The sequence below is a fragment of the Sorghum bicolor genome, chromosome 4 (assembly GCF_000003195.3).
Source record: "Sorghum bicolor cultivar BTx623 chromosome 4, Sorghum_bicolor_NCBIv3, whole genome shotgun sequence".
In the NCBI taxonomy this organism is placed as follows: domain Eukaryota; kingdom Viridiplantae; phylum Streptophyta; class Magnoliopsida; order Poales; family Poaceae; genus Sorghum; species Sorghum bicolor.
In genome coordinates, this window is record NC_012873.2 from 4,022,754 (window position 1) to 4,046,407 (window position 23,654).

The 23,654-nt window shown below is 44.5% G+C and overlaps 2 protein-coding genes across 3 annotated transcripts; both read right to left on the bottom strand.

The window, feature by feature from the left end:
* Nucleotides 1,913-7,380, bottom strand: LOC8074673 (peroxidase 39). Its single transcript, XM_002453300.2, has 4 exons — nucleotides 4,182-7,380; nucleotides 3,862-4,053; nucleotides 3,589-3,751; nucleotides 1,913-2,604 (listed from the first exon to the last, which is right to left on the bottom strand). The coding sequence occupies exons 1-4, from the start codon at nucleotides 4,443-4,445 to the stop codon at nucleotides 2,165-2,167; spliced, it is 1,059 nt and encodes a 352-aa protein (XP_002453345.1). The 5' UTR covers nucleotides 4,446-7,380; the 3' UTR covers nucleotides 1,913-2,164.
* LOC8076096 (polyubiquitin) lies at nucleotides 7,520-23,031 on the bottom strand. 2 transcript variants are annotated; one of them, XM_021459912.1, is made up of 4 exons: nucleotides 22,875-23,031; nucleotides 20,649-21,836; nucleotides 13,820-14,731; nucleotides 7,520-8,858 (listed from the first exon to the last, which is right to left on the bottom strand). In XM_021459912.1, exons 2-4 carry the CDS (start codon nucleotides 21,834-21,836, stop codon nucleotides 7,761-7,763), a joined length of 3,198 nt encoding a protein of 1,065 aa, XP_021315587.1. In that variant the 5' UTR covers nucleotides 22,875-23,031; the 3' UTR covers nucleotides 7,520-7,760. The 2 variants fall into 2 exon arrangements, with proteins under 2 accessions (XP_021315587.1, XP_021315586.1); XM_021459911.1 differs by lacking the exons at nucleotides 13,820-14,731; nucleotides 20,649-21,836; nucleotides 22,875-23,031 and adding an exon at nucleotides 9,975-10,222 and having other exon boundaries at nucleotides 7,520-8,906.

Below are 23,654 nucleotides of genomic sequence, written 5' to 3' on the forward strand. Positions count from 1 at the left end.
ACTTTATACATATGTCTAAAGATTCGATGTGACGGAAAATCTAAAAAATTTTACAAAATTTTTTGGAACTAAACAAGTCTGACAAGACTTGGTGGTGTGGTCACGTGAACATGCACGACCGACTCGGGAAAAGTGGCCGAACTGACCACTCAGGCCTTGTTTAGTTATGAAAAAAATTTCGGATTTTGCTACTGTAGCACTTTCGTTTTTATTTGACAAATATTATCTAATTATGAACTAACTAGTATCAAAAGATTCATCTCGCGATTTACAGATAAACTGTATAATTAGTTTTTATTTTTGTCTATATTTAATGTATTATGCATATGCCACTATACTCAATGTGACGGGAAATCTAAAAAGTTTTGGGAATTAAACAATGCCTGAACTATAGGCGCAGCTTTATGGACATGATGATGACTACGGCTGCTGCTAGAGCTAGGCTTTGTCCAAAGCGACATGATGACCTTAAAACTCAAAAACTTTTCAAGTTTTTTTATAACATTAAATCTTGCGGCACATATATGGAATATTAAATATAGATAAAAACAAAAACTAATTACACAGTTTGCCAGTAAATTGCGAGATGAATCTTTTGAGTCTAGTTACTCTATGATTGGACAATGTTTGTCAAATAAAAACGAAAATGTTACAGTACCAAAACCAAAAAAATTTCGCAACTTAAACAAGACCCTAGACTAGACTCTATGATGTGCTCAATTCGTACGGCAGGACAAACATGTCCCCTTGTTTAATTTCCAAAAAAATTTGCAAAATTTTTCAGATTTCCCGTCACATCGAATCTTAGACGTATATATCAAGTATTAAATATAGATAAAAATAAAAACTAATTATACAGTTTAGTCGAAATTAACGAGACGAATCTTTTGACCCTAGTTAGTCCATAATTGGATAATATTTTTCAAATACAAACGAAAGTACTACAGTATCGACTTTTCCAAAAATTTTTGGAACTAAACAAGTCCAGCTCTCTGCCTCGTGTGCATTGCATTGCTTGGTACGTACCCCGCCATGATCCATGGCGGGGTAGCCCTAACCCGCCAGCGATCATGACGGGGTCCAGGTCAGCCACCTCGGCCATGCAGCGCCACGTGGCAGGGTCTACCCCGCCACCATGCATGGCGGGGTGCAGTGTTTTTGCCCCGCCATGCATGGTGGCGGGGCCAAACGGCCTAGATTTGAAATTTTTTTAAGAAGCGGTCTAAATTTGAAATTTGTTTTAAAAATGGACTAAAAATAAAAAAAAATTCGCATGGTACGACTGCTGACTGATGATCATCTATCCTTGGACCTCTAGACCCGAACACGCACTGCATAATGTCATGGTCGCCCCGTGCCGGTTGCGTATCCCCAGAGGGGCCGGTCCCGGCCGTTGAGGGGTGCGCCAGAGTGGGAGGGACGCCGGATCCGGGCGGTGTGCCAGAGAGGTGGCCGGGACGGAGAATGAGGCGCCAGGGAAGAAGCGCCTCGTGTCGTGGCCTTTCGGTGCCGGTGTGCGCGAGAGAGGCGGGGAGGATGCTGGACTGTGGGTGGGTTGGGTCGGAAAGGAGGCGGAGACGCTGGATCCGGCCATCAGGGCGGGGCAGCGGCGGCCGAGCAGACGGTGCTCGACCGGCGGCGGCGCAGTTGGGCAGGGAGAACAGGGCGTCGGGGAACAACTGGGATGAAAATGGTCTGAAACGGGATCTTGTCAGAAGCGGGTGCAATGCAAAATCGCTTATTCACCATTTTCAGTTTTCGTATTTGATCATGAATGAGACTGAGATAGTGGAGAACTAGATAAAAATGAAATATAAAAAATATGAAGAAACCAATAAACTTTTTTTAGAAAGGACGATAAAAGCTTTACCATTAGTCTTATTAAACGAGAAAAAGCATAAAAACGAAAGTGTTATAATATCAAAATCTAAATTTTTTTTGAATCTAAACAAGGTGTAAATCATGACATAGCTTATTGTGTCTATTAAACATGTTAGAAAATCTTGTTGAAGTGCCTCCAACTTTCTAGTACGTTGCCATACAAAACCATCAACATCACAAGTAATGATAATACTCTAACAACGAGCAAGGGTAACAAAATTTTTTAACATAATAATTGTACCAAGTATAAATCACCCACCCAAATGTAAGAGCAAAATCACAGCTAGCCGCCGTTCACGACGGCGCAGTTCCTCCTGATCTCCCCCTCAGCTCCGGTCTTGACCTGCACCGTCGCGAGCCTGGCCATGGACCGCGCGAACACCTGGAAGTAGACCTCCTCGGCGCCGCCCACGACGCTCTCGACGTCGGCGCGCGCCGCCGCGTCGGTGAGCAGCGCGGCGTCGGAGCGGAGCAGGCCCCTGTGCTTGAGCAGCGCGCGGTAGTAGCCCAGGTCGAACGTCAGGTGGCTGCCCGGGTCCATCTCCACCACGGCGTCCTCGGCGTACCCGCCGCTCGCCGCCCGGCACTTGCGCCGGCGGAGGTTGGCGGCGTAGGTCGCGTCCAGGGACGGGTCCGTCGTGTCGTTGCCGGCGCCGGCGCCGGGGTAGCCGTAGAGGCGGTCGGCGAAGGAGGAGCAGTGCGCGATGCCGATCGTGTGCGCGCCTGCTCGATCAGTCGCATTCCACATGTCAGAAAACAAATGGTGGACGACGGAGAGTACAACGACTACAAAACAGCCTGAACTGCATGCAAGATTTGAGCACTTGTCTCTATTCATTTTTACAGCTGATTTTCATGTTGCTGAAATGCTGATGAACAGTTTGATTTCTTGGAGGAAAAAACAGTAAAAATGGACAAGTTAATGTAGTGACCTATGCACAGTCACAATTTTGGCGGGCTGCACTGTTTTCTATGTAAGAAAAAAAACTAAATTCAAGAACAGCTTTAGTTCAGCTGCTTTTCTGTTCTTATTCTTCCCTTTTGTATTTTATCTTCTTTTTTTTCTCTCTGAGCCTTATGTGGCTTTGCACCTACATTTGTACAGTTTGCATTTTTAATACAATTTAGGTAGGGGCCTCCCTCCCGGCTTCCTCACAAAAAAAAAAAACAGCTTTAGTTCAGGAATTTCATTTGAGAGGAATCAGGAATGGTGAGTGCTCAGCTATATTATGAAATATATAGTGAAAGGAGCATCTGATGCGGACGTATCGAGAGGACAGGAACGAAGCTAGCAGGCATGAGTGGATCGGAGCTGAAAGTAAAATTTGGAACATTTCGCTCAAGGAATCTGGCGATCCGGTTTAAGAAGGGCAGCGAAAGCAAACCATTATTCGTGCTGCTTTTGCATGTACTGTTGTTGCCCAATCAACATGTAAGGAATGGGCAATCAGAACCAGGCTATCTCAGCTCAGTGTCCGGCCTACTACGCCTATCTGAAGTCTGAACCACACCAGTCTGCTTTCTGTGACAATCGAACTTTTGTGAAATTCACGTTTGATCTAGTTACAGGAATAATCCCCCTAATCTTTTTTACTGATATGTACTTAAGGAGTAAAAAATACAAATGTAGTAGTGACAAATGTTTCGTTTATTTGTTACTGCCATGCATGTGAAGAGGAGATTAGTCATGTAGATCGAGGTGGGCACCTGAGAGCCAGACGAGGTCACGGACGCCGAGGCCTTTGCTGGCGAACAGGTTGGCCAGCTGCTGGAAGGTCATGGTGTGCTTGGGGATGTCGTTGAGCGCCTCCTGCATGGTCGACACCGTGCCGTCCCTCCTCCCCGTCGGCACGCGCCACGACGGCCCACCCTGCCAACAAGTCCGATCGATCGAGCACTTGGATTGTCAGCTCATGCATGGTCGATGATCCATCGTCCAGGCACCAGAGAAACTAGTGGTGGAATGGTGAGCTCACGCACAATGGCGACGACCGCGTCCCGGGCGGCGAGCGCGAGGACGTCGGCGCAGGAGACGACGCCTGGGCAGGCCTCCTCGACGAGCGTCTTGACGCGGTCGACGAAGTCGAAGCCGCGCAGCGTCAGGTTCGGCGGCGCGTCCTTCTCGGCCACGCTGCCGGCGGTGGAGTTGAGCAGGACGGAGGCGTCGCAGCCCTGGCGGGACGACGACAGTGGAACACATGCACATCATGCACACCCACACGGTCAGTGCGCGCACTGGCAGTCAGCTGGCACCGGCACGCCGCCGTGCAATGGACACAACAACGCGCGTAGTCACGTACCCTGACGAAGCAGTCGTGGAAGTGCAGCCGGAGCAGCGCGGCGGCGACGGTGGGCACGCGGCGGACGTGCTGCCGGACGAAGTCGCCCACCATTCGCTCCACGCCGGGGCAGCTCTCGGCGTAGAACCCCATCCTCAGCTGCCCGCTCGCGCCGGTCGCGCTGCTGGCCAGGACGACGACGACCATGGCCACTCCAAGAACCACCGGCGCCGGCACGGCCACCATCCTGCTGCTGCTGTGCCGCCTCCTGGTGCTCACCGCCATTGCTGCGCCTACGTAGCCGACACAAATGTTCACTCGATCACTTGGCCTACTGGTCTGTCTGTGACTCTGTGTACACTAGCTAGCAGCCGTGTGTGGCGCAGAGTACAGCAAGTCTACCTACACAAGTCTCTGAACTGGGAGGGTCTATAAATACATGGAATGTTTTCTTTGTTTTGTGTTGGTCTAGACTCCACAGAGCTTACTTCATTAACACTGACATATGCAGAGCTAATACTGAATTATTCAGATAAAAAAGACAGGTTTTCTTGCAGACATACATGGCAATGATAAATATTCGATAGGATTTCTTGCAGAAGCATTCGAGACCGGTCTAAGAGAATCAAGCTATGGTAGAGGTCGCAAGCTGCATCCCGGTTAAGTTTCGCAGCGCTTTCATATGCATGGTCCACTCGCACTCTCCCTCTCTCAGAGCCACAGCCAGCACGTGTGCGTGTGTGCCCATCAGGAATGTGATTCTGAAGCTGGGAAAGAGACGAGTAGCCCCACATGCAGCGGCACAACGAGCAAGCAAGCCAAGACGACACGGTGTGGTCTCTTTTGCAATCCTCATCATGGTGGCTGCGGTTGCGGTGGAGGCATCGACGTTTGTGGATGGAAGAAAGATGGAGCAAGAAAAGAACAGGATCCTTTCCTGCAATGGCCTCAAAGGCCCTATATCCTTGTTTTGCCCAGCTTTCAGTGGCTCATCATCACCTCTTTCAGATCATCTTACTAATTGTTTACTACATTGCTTCCGTGCAGCGTCACCGACAAACCCGCTAATCCGACACTTTGCTGGTCTTGTGTTCTTCATCACACAAGTTTGTTAAGCATTTGGCTACAGTCGTTGGGTTAATTAGCAAAGCGAGTAGAACCAGTTTTTTACAGCAAGTTATTAAGAGGGGATAATTTGATCGTGTAGGCATTTGATTCCTCTGCACTGCGTTAAGTATTGCAATTTGCAAAAAGTTTTCTGGCGCTGCACATCATCACTCCTTTGTGGATCTTGTGGCATAAGATAAGATTGATCGATCAAAAGCTTAGTAGTAGAGAAAGAGTGAACCGATCAAAAAGCAAAGATTTCCTTCAAGTATCCTTTCAGTTTTGAGGGCCACACTGTATGTAGCTCTTTTTACCGAGGAAAAAGCAGCTCCCCGAATGACTTGCTGGGTGGAGAAGAAGAGTGTAACAAAGCTGTAGGTTCGTTCCATGCAATGTGATGTGAGATCATATGGTTAGATTTCTCGAATAAAACTTTTCTGAGACTGGCAGCCATGTGCGTGAATGCATCAACTATTGTAGTAACCAGTGCATGTGTCTGTTGCTGTTGGTAGCCGCTGTGTGTATTCTGATGAGCAGCAAATGGAATTCTGCAGTGGCGTGTCCAGCTTCAGCAAACCTTGCATACGATGGTGTTGGTACCGCACAATTTCCAGAATCGTTCTGAATTTTTTTTTTGTTAGATAAAATACTTACTGCCTATGTGATCAATGTGGCCATTCATCCAACATTCGAACCTGAAAAATCTTTGCTAACATTCAGTCAAAACAGAACATGGAGTGTACACCAGTAAGAAAATAAACTGGAAACAGCCAGAACCTGCAGCCTACAGGTCCGACGAACACCAGCCGAACGAAACTCAAAAGACGGCAAAATTAATTTTTAGGCAATATTAAATGACGTAAACAAAAACCCAGAAGAAATGCAAACCAGAGCTTGCCCAGCCAATTTAGTGCCCTTTGATCAAAGGCTCTTCAATGGTGACCGGTAGAGTATAAAATGAAGCACTGATTTTTTTTTTCTCCTCAACACAATGTATTTTTAAAAAAATCAAACTGAGCTTGCTCAATCAGGAAGCAATTGTTTATAGGCCAAGAACATCCATTCATGATCCGTCAGTTTTGATCGTAAGACTCTGTATGCAGGAGTGTTCAATATCAACGGTTACGCAGCTATCTAGCAGTTATGCAGTATTTGACACATTACGGCAACCCAGCTATCCATGATCTTCTTGCCTTCCTGGTTATGCCGTCTGCTTTGCTGGAGTCCCACACAAGCTTCCCCTGGAAACCGACAGCCTCCTTCACAAGTCTCAATAGATAACATTAGTTTAAATTATTGGAGCAAATTAAACATTATTTTCAATTTTATTAAGGTGGGGCATTTTTTCCCTCATGAAGCAAGAAACACTTTTATTTATAGTAAGCTAAAAAATCTGTTTAACATTTCGCTAAAGTCATCACCTAGGAACCTGGATTGTCCTCGGTAGACAGCTAGGTGTCCTGGATGTCTCTACCTAGGAGCCTGGATGTCTGATGAACACCAGCCAAACAAATTATTCCTCACACTAGGACAACAAATTTATTTATTAATAGAAAATAACCGAAAACAACCCTATTAAATTAAACAGACTTAAGTTCAAACATTAACTTATTCACGATTTAAGCCATCACAACAGTTTTGAGTATGAGTAGAACACAATAGGAAACAGGTCCATTAAACCAAACTCAGTCACGACTCATGACTGAGTTAAGAGTGAAGACAGCTTTGAGATTTTGTGCTTAAATTTCTAAAACTGACTGGCAAGCACGTACATCTACGATGGTGTATTTGCCAATGTTTTGGTGAGACAGAAAGAACCTTTTTGTCTACTTCAGTTGATGTGATCTAGTTGTCGTCTAACATTGTATGCCACTGTCTCCAGAAAACATAAAGCTTTCAGAAGAATTTTGGCCACAGAAACACTGGAGAATCCAGAAAATTTACCCTTGGAAAAAAAAAAACTTAGCCACCATCATAATAATAACCTGGATCGCTTAAATAAATAACATGGTTTTTGGATTCAGCAAAAACTAGCAATCAGAACCCAATAAAATAGCAATCAGAACCCAATAAAATAGCAACATGTTAAGCTGTAAGCCAGTGTCGAAAACTAAGCTCGACAGAACCAGGTGTACAACAAAGAACAAACCAAACAATCAAACATATTATGGCTGTAGAGTAAAAAATGGAGCCTAGCAAGAACATGGAGGTCAAATGAACACCAGCCAATAAAATTTGATCCCAGGCAAATATTAGGAGACGAACAAAAACAACCATAATACCATATTGAGCAGAGACTTTTAAGTTCGAACATCAAGCTTATTCATGATTTGCCCATAACAGTTTTGGGTATAATGCACACAGGACACGAACAGTATTGGGACTCACTGACTCATGACACCAACCACAGATACTTGATAGACGACAACCTCCCAGGTACACCAGAAGGCACCAGACGACACAGGTACAGCGGCAGCTTAAACGACCCACGGCTTACTGACCACCGCGGAGACGGAGCACCAGATGGAGGGTGCTCTCCTTCTGGATATTGTAGTCTGCAAGGGTGCGGCCATCCTCCAGCTGCTTGCCGGCGAAGATCAGACGCTGCTGGTCCGGGGGGATCCCCTCCTTGTCCTGGATCTTAGCTTTCACATTGTCGATGGTGTCAGAGCTCTCAACCTCCAAGGTAATGGTCTTGCCAGTCAAGGTCTTCACAAAGATCTGCATACCACCCCTCAGGCGGAGCACCAGGTGGAGGGTGCTCTCCTTCTGGATGTTGTAGTCAGCGAGGGTACGGCCATCCTCCAGCTGCTTGCCGGCAAAGATCAGACGCTGCTGGTCTGGGGGAATGCCCTCCTTGTCCTGGATCTTGGCCTTCACATTGTCAATAGTGTCAGAGCTCTCAACCTCCAACGTGATGGTCTTGCCAGTCAATGTCTTCACAAAGATCTGCATGCCACCCCTCAGGCGGAGCACCAGGTGGAGGGTACTCTCTTTCTGGATGTTGTAATCCGCAAGGGTGCGGCCATCCTCCAGCTGCTTGCCAGCAAAGATCAGACGCTGCTGGTCCGGTGGGATGCCCTCCTTGTCCTGGATCTTGGCCTTGACGTTGTCGATGGTGTCCGAGGACTCCACCTCAAGGGTGATCGTCTTGCCAGTAAGGGTCTTCACGAAGATTTGCATGCCTCCCCTGAGACGCAGCACCAAGTGGAGGGTGCTCTCCTTCTGGATGTTGTAATCCGCAAGGGTGCGGCCATCCTCCAGCTGTTTGCCGGCAAAGATCAGACGCTGCTGGTCTGGTGGGATGCCCTCCTTGTCCTGGATCTTTGCCTTGACATTGTCGATGGTGTCTGAGGACTCCACCTCAAGGGTGATCGTCTTGCCAGTTAGGGTCTTCACGAAGATCTGCATGCCTCCCCTGAGGCGGAGCACAAGGTGGAGGGTGCTCTCCTTCTGGATGTTGTAGTCAGCAAGCGTGCGCCCATCCTCAAGCTGCTTGCCGGCAAAGATGAGCCGCTGCTGGTCCGGGGGGATGCCTTCCTTGTCCTGGATCTTGGCCTTGACGTTGTCGATGGTGTCAGAAGACTCCACCTCGAGGGTGATAGTCTTGCCAGTGAGGGTCTTCACAAAGATCTGCATCTGCAGAAGAGTCACCGAACTAAAGGGTCAGTATAAACAAAAGAAACAGTCTCAAGCAAATAAAAAGCATATTAAAGCAGTGTCATGCATGCCCATGATGCTGGGTATTTAAAAAACCACACATAGCCGCTGTGTATGCCATCATCCAAGCATATGAAGATAATTTAAAAGCATGTTTGTTTATTAGATTAGACATATGATAAGATTAGATAAATGGTAAATCGTAGCAGCATGCTGTTTTCTGTATTGAAGCATTTGTATCCAACAAAGTACCAGCAAAACCAACAGCAACATAAATACCTATCCTTATCTGTTTATTAGACAAATGAACAGCAATTACTAAACAGTAGCAGCACGTTGCTTCATGTATCTAAGCATGTATACATCTAACAAAGCCACACCAACATATAGAACTATCCATACCAAAAAGATAAAAGATATTTCAATCCATCTTAATCATGAATTTATGAAGATATGTGACACACATACAGATCCAAGTTCAATAAATCCAGCAGGTAGTTTGGAACAGTCTTCTACTCTGATCTAGAACGACAGCCCAATTAGACAAAACCAAACAAAAAAAAAGGCATGCTAAAAATTATGACCTGACAATTAACTTTACAAGACGTAGTTAGCACGATCAAAACATCTACATCATACCACGGATAGATTAGACGGAACCTAGGCAACGAAACAAGATACAGAGGATCATGAAATCGATCTCATCTGCGGACGAGCTAGAACCATCCCAGGATTTCCCAGGTACTGACAAGTTAACAATCAGAACAGGTCGCCTCCATCTACGAACCCTAACAGCGCGGATCTTAGGGTACTAACCATGGACCACCGATCTCGAACCATCCGAGAAATTAAACTGATCTCCTAAAGGGACTATAAATCGCAACAACATGACAAGTTAGCCGTCATAACGCCATCAGATCTATTGTGCCTCGCAGCCATCGACAAAACAGGAAGGGAAACTAGCAGGCCCTAACCATGGATCGCCATCCGATGTAGTCTAGAGAAAAGAAGGTAGAGAGAAGGAGGGGGGATGATCGATCGCCGTACCTTGAAGCTGGGATCCACGAGGCTCGCGAGGAGAGACGAAGGGGATTTGGGGATCGATCGGATTGTGCGTGTGCTCCGAACAACAGGAGAGAGGAGATGAGATTGGGGAAAAAAGCTGGGGATGGGGCTGGCTATTTATAGCGGCGGGGCGGAAAGGGAAGGAACGGTGGGAAAGGAATCCCCTCTCCCGTGCTGGGTGCTGCCGGTGCCGTAACGGTTTCGTGCCGTGTGGTGTGGAGAGGAGCAGAGCAGGAGGCGGAACGGAACGGAATAAGAAACCGCCAGCGGTGGAGGTGGAGCGCCGGAGCGGAACTCTCGAGAGATGCCGCGCCGAAGGTGTCAACGTCTCGGCCGTCTGCTTCGCTTGGCTCGGCGCTGGTGGTTCGCTGCTTGGTGTCCGTTAGACTTGTCGACGCCGTCAAAGTTATTGTGGAGGCTAGAAATCAAAACCACCAAAACACGGTTTTTTTTTCTTCTGATTTCTCTATATTTAGAGAATCTCAAGCTTTACCCAAAAAAGATCTAAATATGAAGATGATATCATTCTTGTGGTAATACTCCTTTCCTTTCGTCCAAACAAAAAAAATGCAATTCATACTTTAGGATTACATTTTTGGGTACTTTTGTAGCATAGATGGCCTTTTATCTCTGCGCTTCCTTTTATAAAAAATTTTTAAAATCAGTATTTGATAGTTTCACTCAAAAATTTAGTTGAAATTCCCTCAAAAAAAAAACTTTGTCAAGCAAGACCATAGCAACCTTATACTGATTTAATCATGGGAGATGTTTCAATTGTTGAATGAATCTTGAGCAATTGGCCTTAAGGGCAGCTCCAGTCCTGCGTTCGAACTGAACTGACAAAGTTCAATGTGATAAAGTTTGGTTCAAGTGGTCCAGTGATTGGTTCGATTAGTGCATGAGAAACCAATAAGAAGATCTACTCTCTCTCTCTAACGTGTTATTTCCTAATGACTACTTTTAGATCCCAAATCTTTACATCCTAAAACTTTTGGCTGTAAACTTTACATTCAAATAGGTGTTTAGATGCTTTCTAAATTTTTTGGTCTGCAACACACAAGACACGGGTCCCTAAGCAAGTTTATACAGTTTTGGGGCTCCAAGATCCTAAATTCCAAATCTTTACAGCCAAGTTTTACAAGCCCATGTTTAAATATATTCTTCCAAAAAAATGCTTATTTCTCCAAAAATTTTAGCTATTTAACTACATCTATACGGGCCTCACTCGACCATTAGCTAGCCAGACGGTTATAGTTGTTTAGCCTTCTCGGCTATAGCTGTTAGAGTATGACTATTAATTTAGCTACCTACTATCGTTAATGCCGTGTCACCTGAGTAAATTTAACAATTTTGGGCCTTGTTTAGTCGGTCAAAAAAAATTAGGTTTAGCTACTGTAGCACTTTCATTTGTATTTGATAATTTTTGTGTGATCATGGACTTACTAGGCTCAAAAGATTTATCTCGCAAATTACAGACAAACTGTGTAATTAGTTATTTTTTTATCTATATTAGTGCTCTATGAATATGTCCAAAAATTCTATGTGACTGAAAATCTTGAAAATTTTTAAAATTTTTTTAAGAACCCATTCTTACAAAAAAAATGGCCTTACTCGTGTCTCCCATTCAAGTCCTTTTTTTTTCTTTCAAAGTCTGATTTAAGAATAGAAGGCCTTGTGCTCGTCTATCACTGGCTATAATTTTACATGCCATTTATTTCTCTTCTTCATCTCAACATAAATATGACGTGACAATTCATATAGTTTGCTCACATTCGCTTGTTTGTTTGGAAGCCATGACAGAAGTATTGTTGGCTGATTTTTTAAAAAAGAAAAACACTGCTAAATGATTGACAGATTCGGCTGATAAGCTCAAGCGAACATGCTAATTATTTTGTTATGTGCACTTGCTCCTATATATATGTTATAAATAATAACTTGTGGTGGCCGGCTCACACTCTGGTCTAACCTGCCATGCCGGGCTCAACTAAAACTGTGCCCAACGTAAGGAGGCCGGCTCTACCACTACATACAGAGTCTAACTTGCCGTGCCGGAGTACGTGCCAAACGTAAGGCGCTCATTTCGTGTTGGTCAAAGCTGGTTTAATTTTCTCAAAACGTATCATGTGCAGTTGTTGCATCTACGTCAAAGACTGAATTTAATTTCCTCCATCAATAATATGAGTCTGCTAGTGGATTGATTGGGACAGACAGCTGCAAATGCATTTCCTTTGAGCTTAGCTGCAATAGATTAATTAGTGTATTATTAGGTGCCCGGAAGGCCGGACCGTTGAACTAAACAAAAGTGTTGGTCATGGTCACAAAGTGTATGTGGTGTTGTATACACCCAAAATGCATGACGAGCTGGTGGCAATGGCGCAGGCGAGCTTCAATCGAAGATAATGAGGACCAGCACGCCGAGGCTGCTGTGGCAATGACACAGGGTGAGCCTCAGTCAAATGTGACGAGGAGAGACCCCATTCGCTTCAATCCGTTAGGCTGAGCTCATCCTCTCTGTATTTTCCATGTTTCTCATGCGTATAGTCGCCTCCTCGATGATGCTTCATGCCTAAGACCACGTTCGTTTTGCCCTCCTTCCTTCTGGATTCATTCCTGGAGATCAAATCTAATACAAATTATCATAAGATTTCAAGTTGGAATCAATCCCGGCGTCCATTCCTTGTGAAACGAACAGGCCCTAATGGAGTTTGCTGAAGTTTTCCGGTACACGTTTTCAGGAGATGGATTCCAATCAGTCTGGGTGAAGGTAGCTCCAGTCAATTTTAGGCTTTGTTTAGTTCAAAAAAAATTGCAAAATAGACAGCACTTTCATTTATATTTGACAAATATTGTCTAATCATATAGTAACTAGGTTTAAAAAAATTCGTCTCATAAATTACAAATTAATTATATAATTAATTATTTTTTATTTATATTTAATGCTTCATGCATATGAAGCAATATTACGAGAAATCTGAAAATGGAACTAAACAAGGCCTTAATGGTGATGGATACAATCAATATGGGAGATCGCTCCGGTCAATCTGCAGCTGCATCGACTGCTGCCCACTGCCACTTGCTAGAAACAAGAAATGAATAGGTTGTCAACGGGATACATAGCAGTAGCTGCAATGTCGAAATCAAATACATAACAGTAAGAGAAAAAGAGTAATCTAGCAATAGTTGTTTGGTGTATAGCACAATGCATGATCTTGCTTCTCTTTTGTTGTATATGCTATTATGTATCCATGCATGATTTCAAATAGTCTATGTATTCTAAGCAGCACAGTTCTTTATTTTGTTAGTATCACTATTTATATTAAGTTCTACAACGATGGAACTGGCCTATTGAGATGGGGCACGGCAAGGCCGCGCCAGTTTTCAAGGAGATATAACCTAAAATAAAACATACTGAGCACAAACTTATATAAGTTCAAACATCAACTTATTCATGATGAAGCCATACTGCGGCATAATAGTTTTGGGTAGACACACGGGACACAAGACACAACAGGTCCTTCAAACCAACTCAGTCACGACTAAAACAAACCACAGATACTTAATAGACGACAACCTCCATATGCAGGTACACAAGAGGGCACCAGACAAACGCAGGTACAGCAGCAGCTTAAACGACCTATGGCTTACTGACCACCACGGAGACGGAGCACCAGATGGAGGGTGCTCTCCTTCTGAATGTTGTAGTCTGCAAGGGTGCGGCCATCCTCCAGCTGCTTGCCAGCGAAGATCAGACGCTGCTGGTCCGGGGGGATGCCCTCCTTGTCCTGGATCTTGGCCTTCACGTTATCAATGGTGTCAGAGCTCTCAACCTCCAGGGTAATGGTCTTGCCAGTCAAGGTCTTCACAAAGATCTGCATACCACCCCTCAGGCGGAGCACAAGATGGAGGGTGCTCTCCTTCTGAATGTTGTAGTCAGCGAGGGTGCGGCCATCCTCCAGCTGTTTGCCAGCGAAGATCAGACGCTGCTGGTCTGGGGGAATGCCCTCCTTGTCCTGAATCTTGGCCTTGACATTATCAATGGTGTCAGAGCTCTCAACCTCCAAGGTGATGGTCTTGCCAGTCAATGTCTTCACAAAGATCTGCATGCCACCCCTGAGGCGGAGCACCAGGTGGAGGGTGCTCTCCTTCTGGATGTTGTAATCCGCAAGGGTGCGGCCATCCTCCAGCTGCTTTCCAGCGAAGATCAGACGCTGCTGGTCCGGTGGGATGCCCTCCTTGTCCTGGATCTTGGCCTTGACGTTGTCGATGGTGTCCGAGGACTCCACCTCAAGGGTGATCGTCTTGCCAGTAAGGGTCTTCACAAATATCTGCATGCCACCCCTGAGGCGGAGCACCAGGTGGAGGGTGCTCTCCTTCTGGATGTTGTAATCCGCAAGGGTGCGGCCATCCTCCAGCTGCTTGCCAGCGAAGATCAGGCGCTGCTGGTCTGGTGGGATGCCCTCCTTGTCCTGGATCTTGGCCTTGACGTTGTCGATGGTGTCCGAGGACTCCACCTCAAGGGTGATCGTCTTGCCAGTAAGGGTCTTCACGAAGATCTGCATGCCTCCCCTGAGACGCAGCACCAAGTGGAGGGTGCTCTCCTTCTGGATGTTGTAATCAGCAAGAGTGCGCCCGTCCTCGAGCTGCTTGCCAGCAAAGATGAGGCGCTGCTGGTCCGGGGGGATACCCTCCTTGTCCTGGATCTTGGCCTTGACGTTGTCGATGGTGTCAGAAGACTCCACCTCAAGGGTGATAGTCTTGCCGGTGAGGGTCTTCACAAAGATCTGCATCTGCAGAAGTCACCAAAATAATGGGTGAGTATAAGCGAAAGAAGCAGTCTCAAGCAAATAAACAGCAAACTAAGGCAAGGTCATGCATGATCATCAGGGTATTTAAAAATCCACACAGCTGCTGCATATAACATCACCCAAGCATACCAAGATAATAAACATCATGTTTGTTTATTATATAAACAATATTTATTAAACTGTAGCAGCATGTTACGTCATGTATCTAAGCATGTATATATCTAAGAAAGTACCAGTAAAACCCACAGCAACATTTACGCCCGTCCTTATTTGTGTTTATTAGATGAACAAGAATTATTAAACTGTACGTTGCTTCATGTATCTAAGCATTTACCTATCCATATCCAAAAAGAGTATATCTAAGAAAGTACCAGCAAAACCAACAGCAAAATATATAAAAGTTCCATCCATCTTTATTATTAAGATATATATGTGACACACATACAGATCCAAATTTAATAAATCCAGCAGGCAGTTTGAAACAGTCTTCTACTCTGATCTAGAACAGCAGCACAATCAAACAAAACCAAATAAAAAAAAAGGCATGCTAAAAATTATCACTTAACAATTAAGTGCTGCACAAGACGAAATATATCAAAGGCTAACATCATACAACGGACAGATAAAAAGGGATAGGCAACGAAACAAGATATAGCAGATCATGAAATCGATCTCAGCTGCGAACCAGCTAGAACCATCCCAGGATTCCCAGGTACTAACAAGTTATCAATCAGAACAGATCGCCTACATCTACGAACCCTAACAGCGCGGATCTAACCCCCGACTCCACAGCCTAGAGTACTAACCATGGACCACCGATCTCGAACCATCCGAGATTAAATTGATCTCCTAAAGAGACTATATATAAATCGCAAGAGCATGACAAGTTAACCCTCATAACTCCATCAGATCTATTGCACCACGTAGCCATGGAAAAACAGGAACGGAACTAGAAGGCCCTAACTATGGATCGCCGATCTAGTCTATCTAAAGAAGATTAGGTAGAGAGAGAGAGAGGGAGGGAGGATGATCGATCGCCGTACCTTGAAGCGGAGATCCGCGAAGCCGGTGAGGAGAGACGAGGGGGATTGGGGATCGGGTTGTGCGTGTGCTCCGAAGTCCGAGCAAGACGAGAGGTTGGGGAAAGAAGCCGGGGACGGGGCTGGCTATTTATAACGGCGGACGAGGAAGGGAAAGGGAAGGAGCGGTGGGGAAGGAATCCCCCGTGGTGGAGGTGGAGCGGAACTCTCGAGAGGGGGGTACCGTCTCGGCCGTTTGCTTCGCTGGGCTATCTCGGCGCTGGTGCGGTGGTGGAAGCGGTCGAAAAAATCTAAAATTGTTTTCTACTTTTACATTTAAAATACGAAAACGAAAACGATAAAGTCGGACACGAAAAGGAACACGAACTTACGAAATATCGAGAATTTCGAAAACGAACCAATTCGATCGGATTTATGTCGAACACGGTCGATATACAAAAACTTAATACGAAATACCGATATATAGTACCAAGTGCATGACTAAGTATATATAGGATCAAGTTCAAGTACATATAATAATTAAAAAGTGCATGATCCTTGGTCTTAGGTATTTAATAAAATAGCCCACACATAAATACAAGTCTAGAATAAGCAATTAATAGCTAGCAGGAACGCAACTAGCCACCGGTAGAAAGAACGCAGATGCATGGTGAGTAGTCTGTAATTGAGCTGTGTAACACTATAGTTGACTAAATTTGGTTTAAACCAAATTTTAAATTCAAAATATTTCAAATTAAAAGTAGAAAAGTAGAAAACGGTCGAAAAATATCAAAACTGTTTTCTACTTTTACATTTAAAATACGAAACATCTAAAATACGAAAACGATAAAGTCGGATAAAAAAATACGAATTCGATCGGATCAAATATAGAAAGCGGTTCGGGATTTCCGTTCCGTTTTCATGCTTAGGTGGCTGGTGGTTCGCTGGTTGGTGTCCGTTAGACTTGTCGACGCCGTTAAACGGGCGCCTCCTGTCACTCTTTAAAGCTTCTCTCGTGATTTTTTTTTTTGAACTTGCTTCTCTCGTGAATTACTACTTCTTAAGACACTGGTAAATTTTCATCCAAAAAGCTGGAATTGGAACAATAAGACCTTAGCAACCTTATAGGATTTGATCATTTGAGACGTCCCAATTGTTGAATCTTGAGCAATTAGCCTTAAAGATGGCTTAAGTAGCAGACCAAAACGTTTAGAGAAAGAAGATGTATAATCTTCAAACTAGTAGGTAGCAATATTATTTTTCTCCCTTTCTAAGATCTAAATTTATTACTCACATAGTCGCACATACTAGAGAAAAATAAAATTATAGTGTAATGTACCGGAAGAAACATTGACAACATGAGGTTGCGTAAAAAGTGCCTCAAGGATTATGTCTTCGTCATAACTTGCGGTGACCGGCTCACACGGAGTCTAACTTGCCATGCCAAATTTCAATTAAGGGCTCGTTCGTTACGCTAGGAATAAGCACCTGGAAAAAAAAATCCAGGAATGCTAGTTAAAATTATATAAACTTCACGAATTGAATTAATTCCTGGGCTATTTTTATTTCTATTGGAAACGAACGTGCCCTAAATTGTGCCAAACGTAAAGAGGCCGGGCGGCTAACACTACAGAGTCTAACTTGCCGTGCCGGACTACAATACATTATGCCAAACGTAAGGCGCTCATCCTCTCGTGTTAGTCAAAGCTGGTTTTCTTATCAAAACGTTAGCAAAGCAAACTTTGACACAACGGCTAAGACGGTATCTTGTGCAGTTGTTGCATCCACGTCAAAGGCTGAACTTAATTTCCTCCATCCATCAATAATGTGAGTCTCTGCTAGTAGTTGATTAGGACAGACAACTGCAAATGCATGCATTTCTTTTGAGGTTAGCTACAATAGTAGTATTAATTAGTGTATTAGGTGCCCGCCGGAAGGCCGGCCTGAACCGTTGAACTAAACAAAAGTTGGCCACTGGTCAGTGGTCACAAAGTGTGTGGTGTTGTATACAAACAAAATGCAAAGGACACTAGCTGAAATTTCTAACCACATCTTCTTGGTCTTGGTACCATCACCAACTGATCACAAAAGAAATCACAGGTTTCCCACTCACCGTTCCTTCTGATAAACAAATACACGACAGTATTATTGTGAATGGTCAGGGTTAGCAGAGCTTTCAGCTTTGATTCATTAGACAGAGAAAGATGCGTTTTGGATAAAACCTATGGACAATGTCCCTCTCACTTATTAGCTGGATGAAGCAGTTTTATGGATACGGATGCGTTTCAGCGTCAGCTCTCTTTCTGCGCTGAAGCTGACTGATTCATTTTTCCAACTCTGAGTGCGAGTGCCATTGATTTTCCCCCTACATTTTATTTCTTTATCATTTATATAATTATATATGCATAGTTGGACTTCATCATTACGGTAGACAGTAATCATCTTGAAATAAGCCATGTTAGACAGTAATGTGCTCTTCATGGTGGATTGTTCAAGCAGGCTTGCTCTTTTAGTTGCTTGACAGATTTTAATAAAATTAAATATAGAGTACACCTGCTTCCTTAGAGGCCCATGTCCAACGAGTGGTGTAAACAAAGCAAGTCCAATAGTCTTTGTGGCCCAAAAGAGAAATTTGAAGAGACAGATGTATTGGTTCAGTGCAATGTGTCCCACCTGCAGTGTGCAGAACAAGTATGAAAGTTGGACTGTTGGAGAGAAAAGTACGGAATTGGAGATCAAAACTGAATCACATGCCATGCTATCCCCTAGTGCAAAACTTGATGATCTTGCCACGATTTGCAATAGTATTGATAGGGTAGGCGAGCACTATGACCCCAGCTTGTCGCGTGGGTCTTCATCACTTGCCAAATCTCGGTTCTTGATTCAGTTGGCAACAGCTGCGACACTCCTACAAGTTCACAAATGCAGAATTGCTGTTCTCATTTCTCTATCTATTACGAGTAAAATATAAAATGCTTCGTAAGTTCGTATGCATAAGAAATTCATAACTCAGGCTTTCATATCCCAAAGTTCAAAAACAAAAGGATTTTCTATGTTGTGATTGGTCTTGGAGGGTTTATTCTGACAGTGCATAAGGCCATCACCATTCACCAAGAAATTGAGAAAATTCTGACAGGTCACAGAGGACACGACAGGTGCCGGTCACCTACTATTTCGACACCATAGAAACGGGTTCTTGATTTTTTTTTTTCTAAAAAAATTAGAAAAATATGTCTGAAGATGGACATGAGGTGAACTCTGATTTGCAGAAGAGATTCCCTTGTTTTATTTTTCTTTTTTTTTGTTGTGCTGTGTTTAATTGGCCTCAAGAGTGATAACATACACAGGAATACATTAACTCGTAAATCGGGAACAAGGTTCTGCACAAGCCAACATGACTACATGAGTACATGGCCTTCATCTCCTTGATTCAAAAAGATCTGAATCTAGCCAAATATGTTAATCTACAACAAACGGTGTGATGTGCCCGCATCGAGACATTTATAATTGTTCCGACAATTTTTTTTTAGGACTAATCCGACAGTTGGAATCTGAATACTCTAGCTAACATTTACTAGTCAATACAGAGTGAACATCCAACAAGAAACTGGAAACAGCCGGAAACTGCAGGTTAGACGAACACTAGCCTATAACAAAACTCAAAAGCCAAGGATATGAATGAAGAGCTTGATTTCTCTGAACACATTGTGATACACTGATATTTACCAAATCAAACTGAGCTGATCAATCAGCAAGGAGCTGTTTCCAGGCCAATAACATCCATCCATCAGTTTAACCGTGAAATTTCTTTAATCAAGGGTCTATACTTCTAGCCGCATCCAGTAATACTAATTTGGCCCATAGGTAGACACGTAATAACATTATAACAAGAGATTACACAAGTTTTATTTTGCAATGGCCAAATAATCAAACATGTAATCAGACAATCAAACATGTATATATCAACAATATGATCCAAAGAATAAAATAGTAATAGTCACGGACCAAATAATCAAATCAAACATGTAATCAGACAAACATGTATATATCAATAATATGATCCATAATATGATCCAAAAAGGAAAAAGGTTTGGATTAAGCCAAGCTTTCATAAAAAAAAATATGATTAATATTATGATTCTATGCACATTTAACCTGATGGACGGTCCAGTATCAGTAGCTCTAATCAAACTTCTAATGAAAATCAAGAACTGCATTCTTTTTAGGTAGTAGGTTTTAACCAGTCTCAAAAATTGAAAAATGCCAGAACCTGAAGTGAACATTCAGTCAAAAGATTTAGGTGCGACAAACACCAGTAAAAAAAATTGATAGCCAACCAATTTAGTAAAATTAACTGACATAGCAAAAAACAATATTCAACACATATTTTAAATTCCAACATCACATTTATTTAGAATTAAGCCATATGCTGCCGCACTATAGTTTAGGGTAGAACACAGAGGAACACAACCGGTCCATGAAACGAACTCAGACACGACACAGACCATACAAATGCTTCCATACAAATACTTCAGACTGACCAACGCTTCAATGACGGACCATACAGATACTTCAAAGACTGGACATGGCCGAAACAAGAGGCACTAGACAACCCAGGTGCGGCAGCAGCTTCAACGACTGATGGCTTACTGACCACCGCGAAGACGGAGCACCAGGTGGAGGGTGCTCTCCTTCTGGATGTTGTAGTCTGCAAGGGTGCGACCATCCTCCAGCTGCTTGCCAGCGAAGATCAGACGCTGCTGGTCTGGGGGGATACCCTCCTTATCCTGGATCTTAGCCTTCACATTGTCGATGGTGTCAGAGCTCTCAACCTCCAGGGTTATGGTCTTGCCAGTCAAAGTCTTCACAAAGATCTGCATACCACCCCTCAGGCGGAGCACCAAGTGGAGGGTGCTCTCCTTCTGGATGTTGTAGTCCGCAAGAGTACGGCCATCCTCCAGCTGCTTGCCAGCAAAGATCAGACGCTGCTGATCCGGGGGAATGCCCTCCTTGTCCTGGATCTTGGCCTTCACATTGTCGATGGTGTCAGAGCTCTCAACCTCCAAGGTGATGGTCTTGCCCGTCAATGTCTTCACGAAGATCTGCATTCCTCCCCTGAGGCGGAGCACCAGGTGGAGGGTGCTCTCTTTCTGGATGTTGTAATCCGCAAGGGTGCGGCCATCCTCCAGCTGCTTGCCAGCGAAGATCAGACGCTGCTGGTCCGGTGGGATGCCCTCCTTGTCCTGGATCTTGGCCTTGACATTGTCGATGGTGTCCGAGGACTCCACCTCAAGGGTGATCGTCTTGCCAGTAAGGGTCTTCACGAAGATCTGCATGCCTCCCCTAAGGCGCAGCACCAAGTGGAGGGTGCTCTCCTTCTGAATGTTGTAATCAGCGAGAGTGCGCCCGTCCTCCAGCTGCTTGCCGGCGAAGATGAGCCGCTGCTGGTCAGGGGGGATGCCCTCCTTGTCCTGGATCTTGGCCTTGACATTGTCGATGGTGTCCGAGGACTCCACCTCAAGGGTGATAGTCTTGCCGGTCAGGGTCTTCACAAAGATCTGCATGCCTCCCCTGAGGCGGAGCACAAGGTGGAGAGTGCTCTCCTTCTGGATGTTGTAGTCGGCAAGCGTGCGCCCGTCCTCGAGTTGCTTGCCGGCAAAGATGAGCCGCTGCTGGTCTGGGGGGATGCCTTCCTTGTCCTGGATCTTGGCCTTGACGTTGTCAATGGTGTCAGAAGACTCCACCTCAAGGGTGATTGTCTTGCCAGTCAAGGTCTTGACAAAGATCTGCATGCCTCCCCTGAGGCGCAGCACCAAGTGGAGGGTTGACTCCTTCTGAATGTTGTAGTCGGCAAGCGTGCGGCCGTCCTCAAGCTGCTTGCCAGCGAAGATAAGCCGCTGCTGGTCAGGAGGGATGCCCTCCTTGTCCTGGATCTTGGCCTTGACGTTGTCTATGGTGTCAGAAGACTCCACCTCAAGGGTGATAGTCTTGCCGGTGAGGGTCTTCACAAAGATCTGCATCTGCAGAGAAACCAAACAAAAGGGTAAGCATATAGTAGTACACCAAGTAGAAAAAGAAGCAACCATAAACATGTAACATGTAGGTGGCACAGAATCAAGGAACAGTAGCAGTGAATAACAAGAGCATGCATGCTCATCAGGTAGATGCTAAAGAATTATCGAATCAAACAGCAGCCACATATATTTTAATCTTTCTAAGCATGCATATCAAACAAAACAGGACAAAGCATGCGCATCAAGTAATAGCTAAGTAGGTCGATGCATATTTTCTCGAACATCAGGCAAACATGAATTCTTATGTATGTTTTCTCCAACATCAGGCAAACATGAATTCTTATTAAGACAGCCACAGAGTTCAACGAATAAGCATGATGCACTTTAATCAGACAAAAGCTACAGCCTCGGCAGAAAACCGCAGCATATATCTTAAGCACATATTTCATCCATCATATAACACATGCAGATCCAAATTTAATAAGACAAGCAGCTAGTTCATACTAGCTCATATCAATTCTATATGAACATATATGTTAAAACAGGCAGATCCAAATTTAATAAGACAGCAGCTGGTTCATATGACTTGATCTGGACGGGCATCAGAACCAGCACCAAAAACAACAAAACTAGTATGACGAACCAGACGCACAGGCCTAGCTAGGGACATCAAACGAGATCAAGGATAAATAAATCAGAGTCACCCTACTTGTTTCCATCTAATCTAATAGGACGATCAATACATCATTCTGCATCAGATACAACCTAATCACAAGCCCAAATAATCATAACAACCCAACCCTACAAGGGTCCCACAGTTACCAGAGAGTACTCGGCTTCTAGATCGAGAGCCCCCATAACAAATCGCTACAGTTACCAGAGAGAGTACTCGACTTCTAGATCGAGGGCTCCCATAATAAATCGCCACAGTTACCACCAGATCGAGACCATAATAAATCGCCAGAAAGATGACTCGCAGCCCCAATAACCCATAATCGAGAGGAGGGGAGGGGAGAAGCGAAAGCGGGAGGACGATCGCCGTACCTTGAAGCGAGGGAAGGGGGCGATCGACGAGGCTCGGAGAAGAGGGATTGGGATCGGGCTGTGTCCGTGGACGCCGAACAACACGAGGGACGAAGACGAGTTGGGGGGAAAGAGGCGAGGAGGGGGTGGCTATTTATGAGGAAAAAGAAGGGCAGGGGGAGGGGAAGGAAAAATCGTGGTGCCGTGTGCCGGGACGGTTTCGTGCCGTGTGAGACCAGCCCGCCTCGGCTCCGCTCCGCCACGCAATTTCCGGGATGCCGGCAGGCAGCGCATTCGAGAGCAGCCGAGAGAGATGCCGTTCAATGCTCTGCGTCAACGGCTCTCTCGGCCATCTTGCTTAGCTGTTTTTTTTTTTACAATGAAACTATGGCCTTGTTTAGTTTCAAAAATTTTCAAGATTTTCCATCCCATCAAATTTTACGGCAGATGTATGGTGCATTAAATATACATAAAAATAAAAACTAATTACACAGTTCATCTGACAATGTTTATCAAATAAAAACAAAAATGCTACAGTGTTAAAACCCAAAATTTTTGCCAACTGAACAAGGCCTATATGATTAACAGCGTGTTACGGTTAGGACCATTATAGAGTTAATAGTTATATTTGAGAGTGTCGAAAGTAAAGGACACTTTTGCTCATGAGCAGAATGACAACAAGCACTATTAAGAGAGATTTGATTGCAAACTAATTCACTCAGAGCCTATCTAGCTAGTTGATCAGCCATATGATTCTGGTAATCTTGCGAATCGCTATAGTTGTACCATGAATCTTGGAGC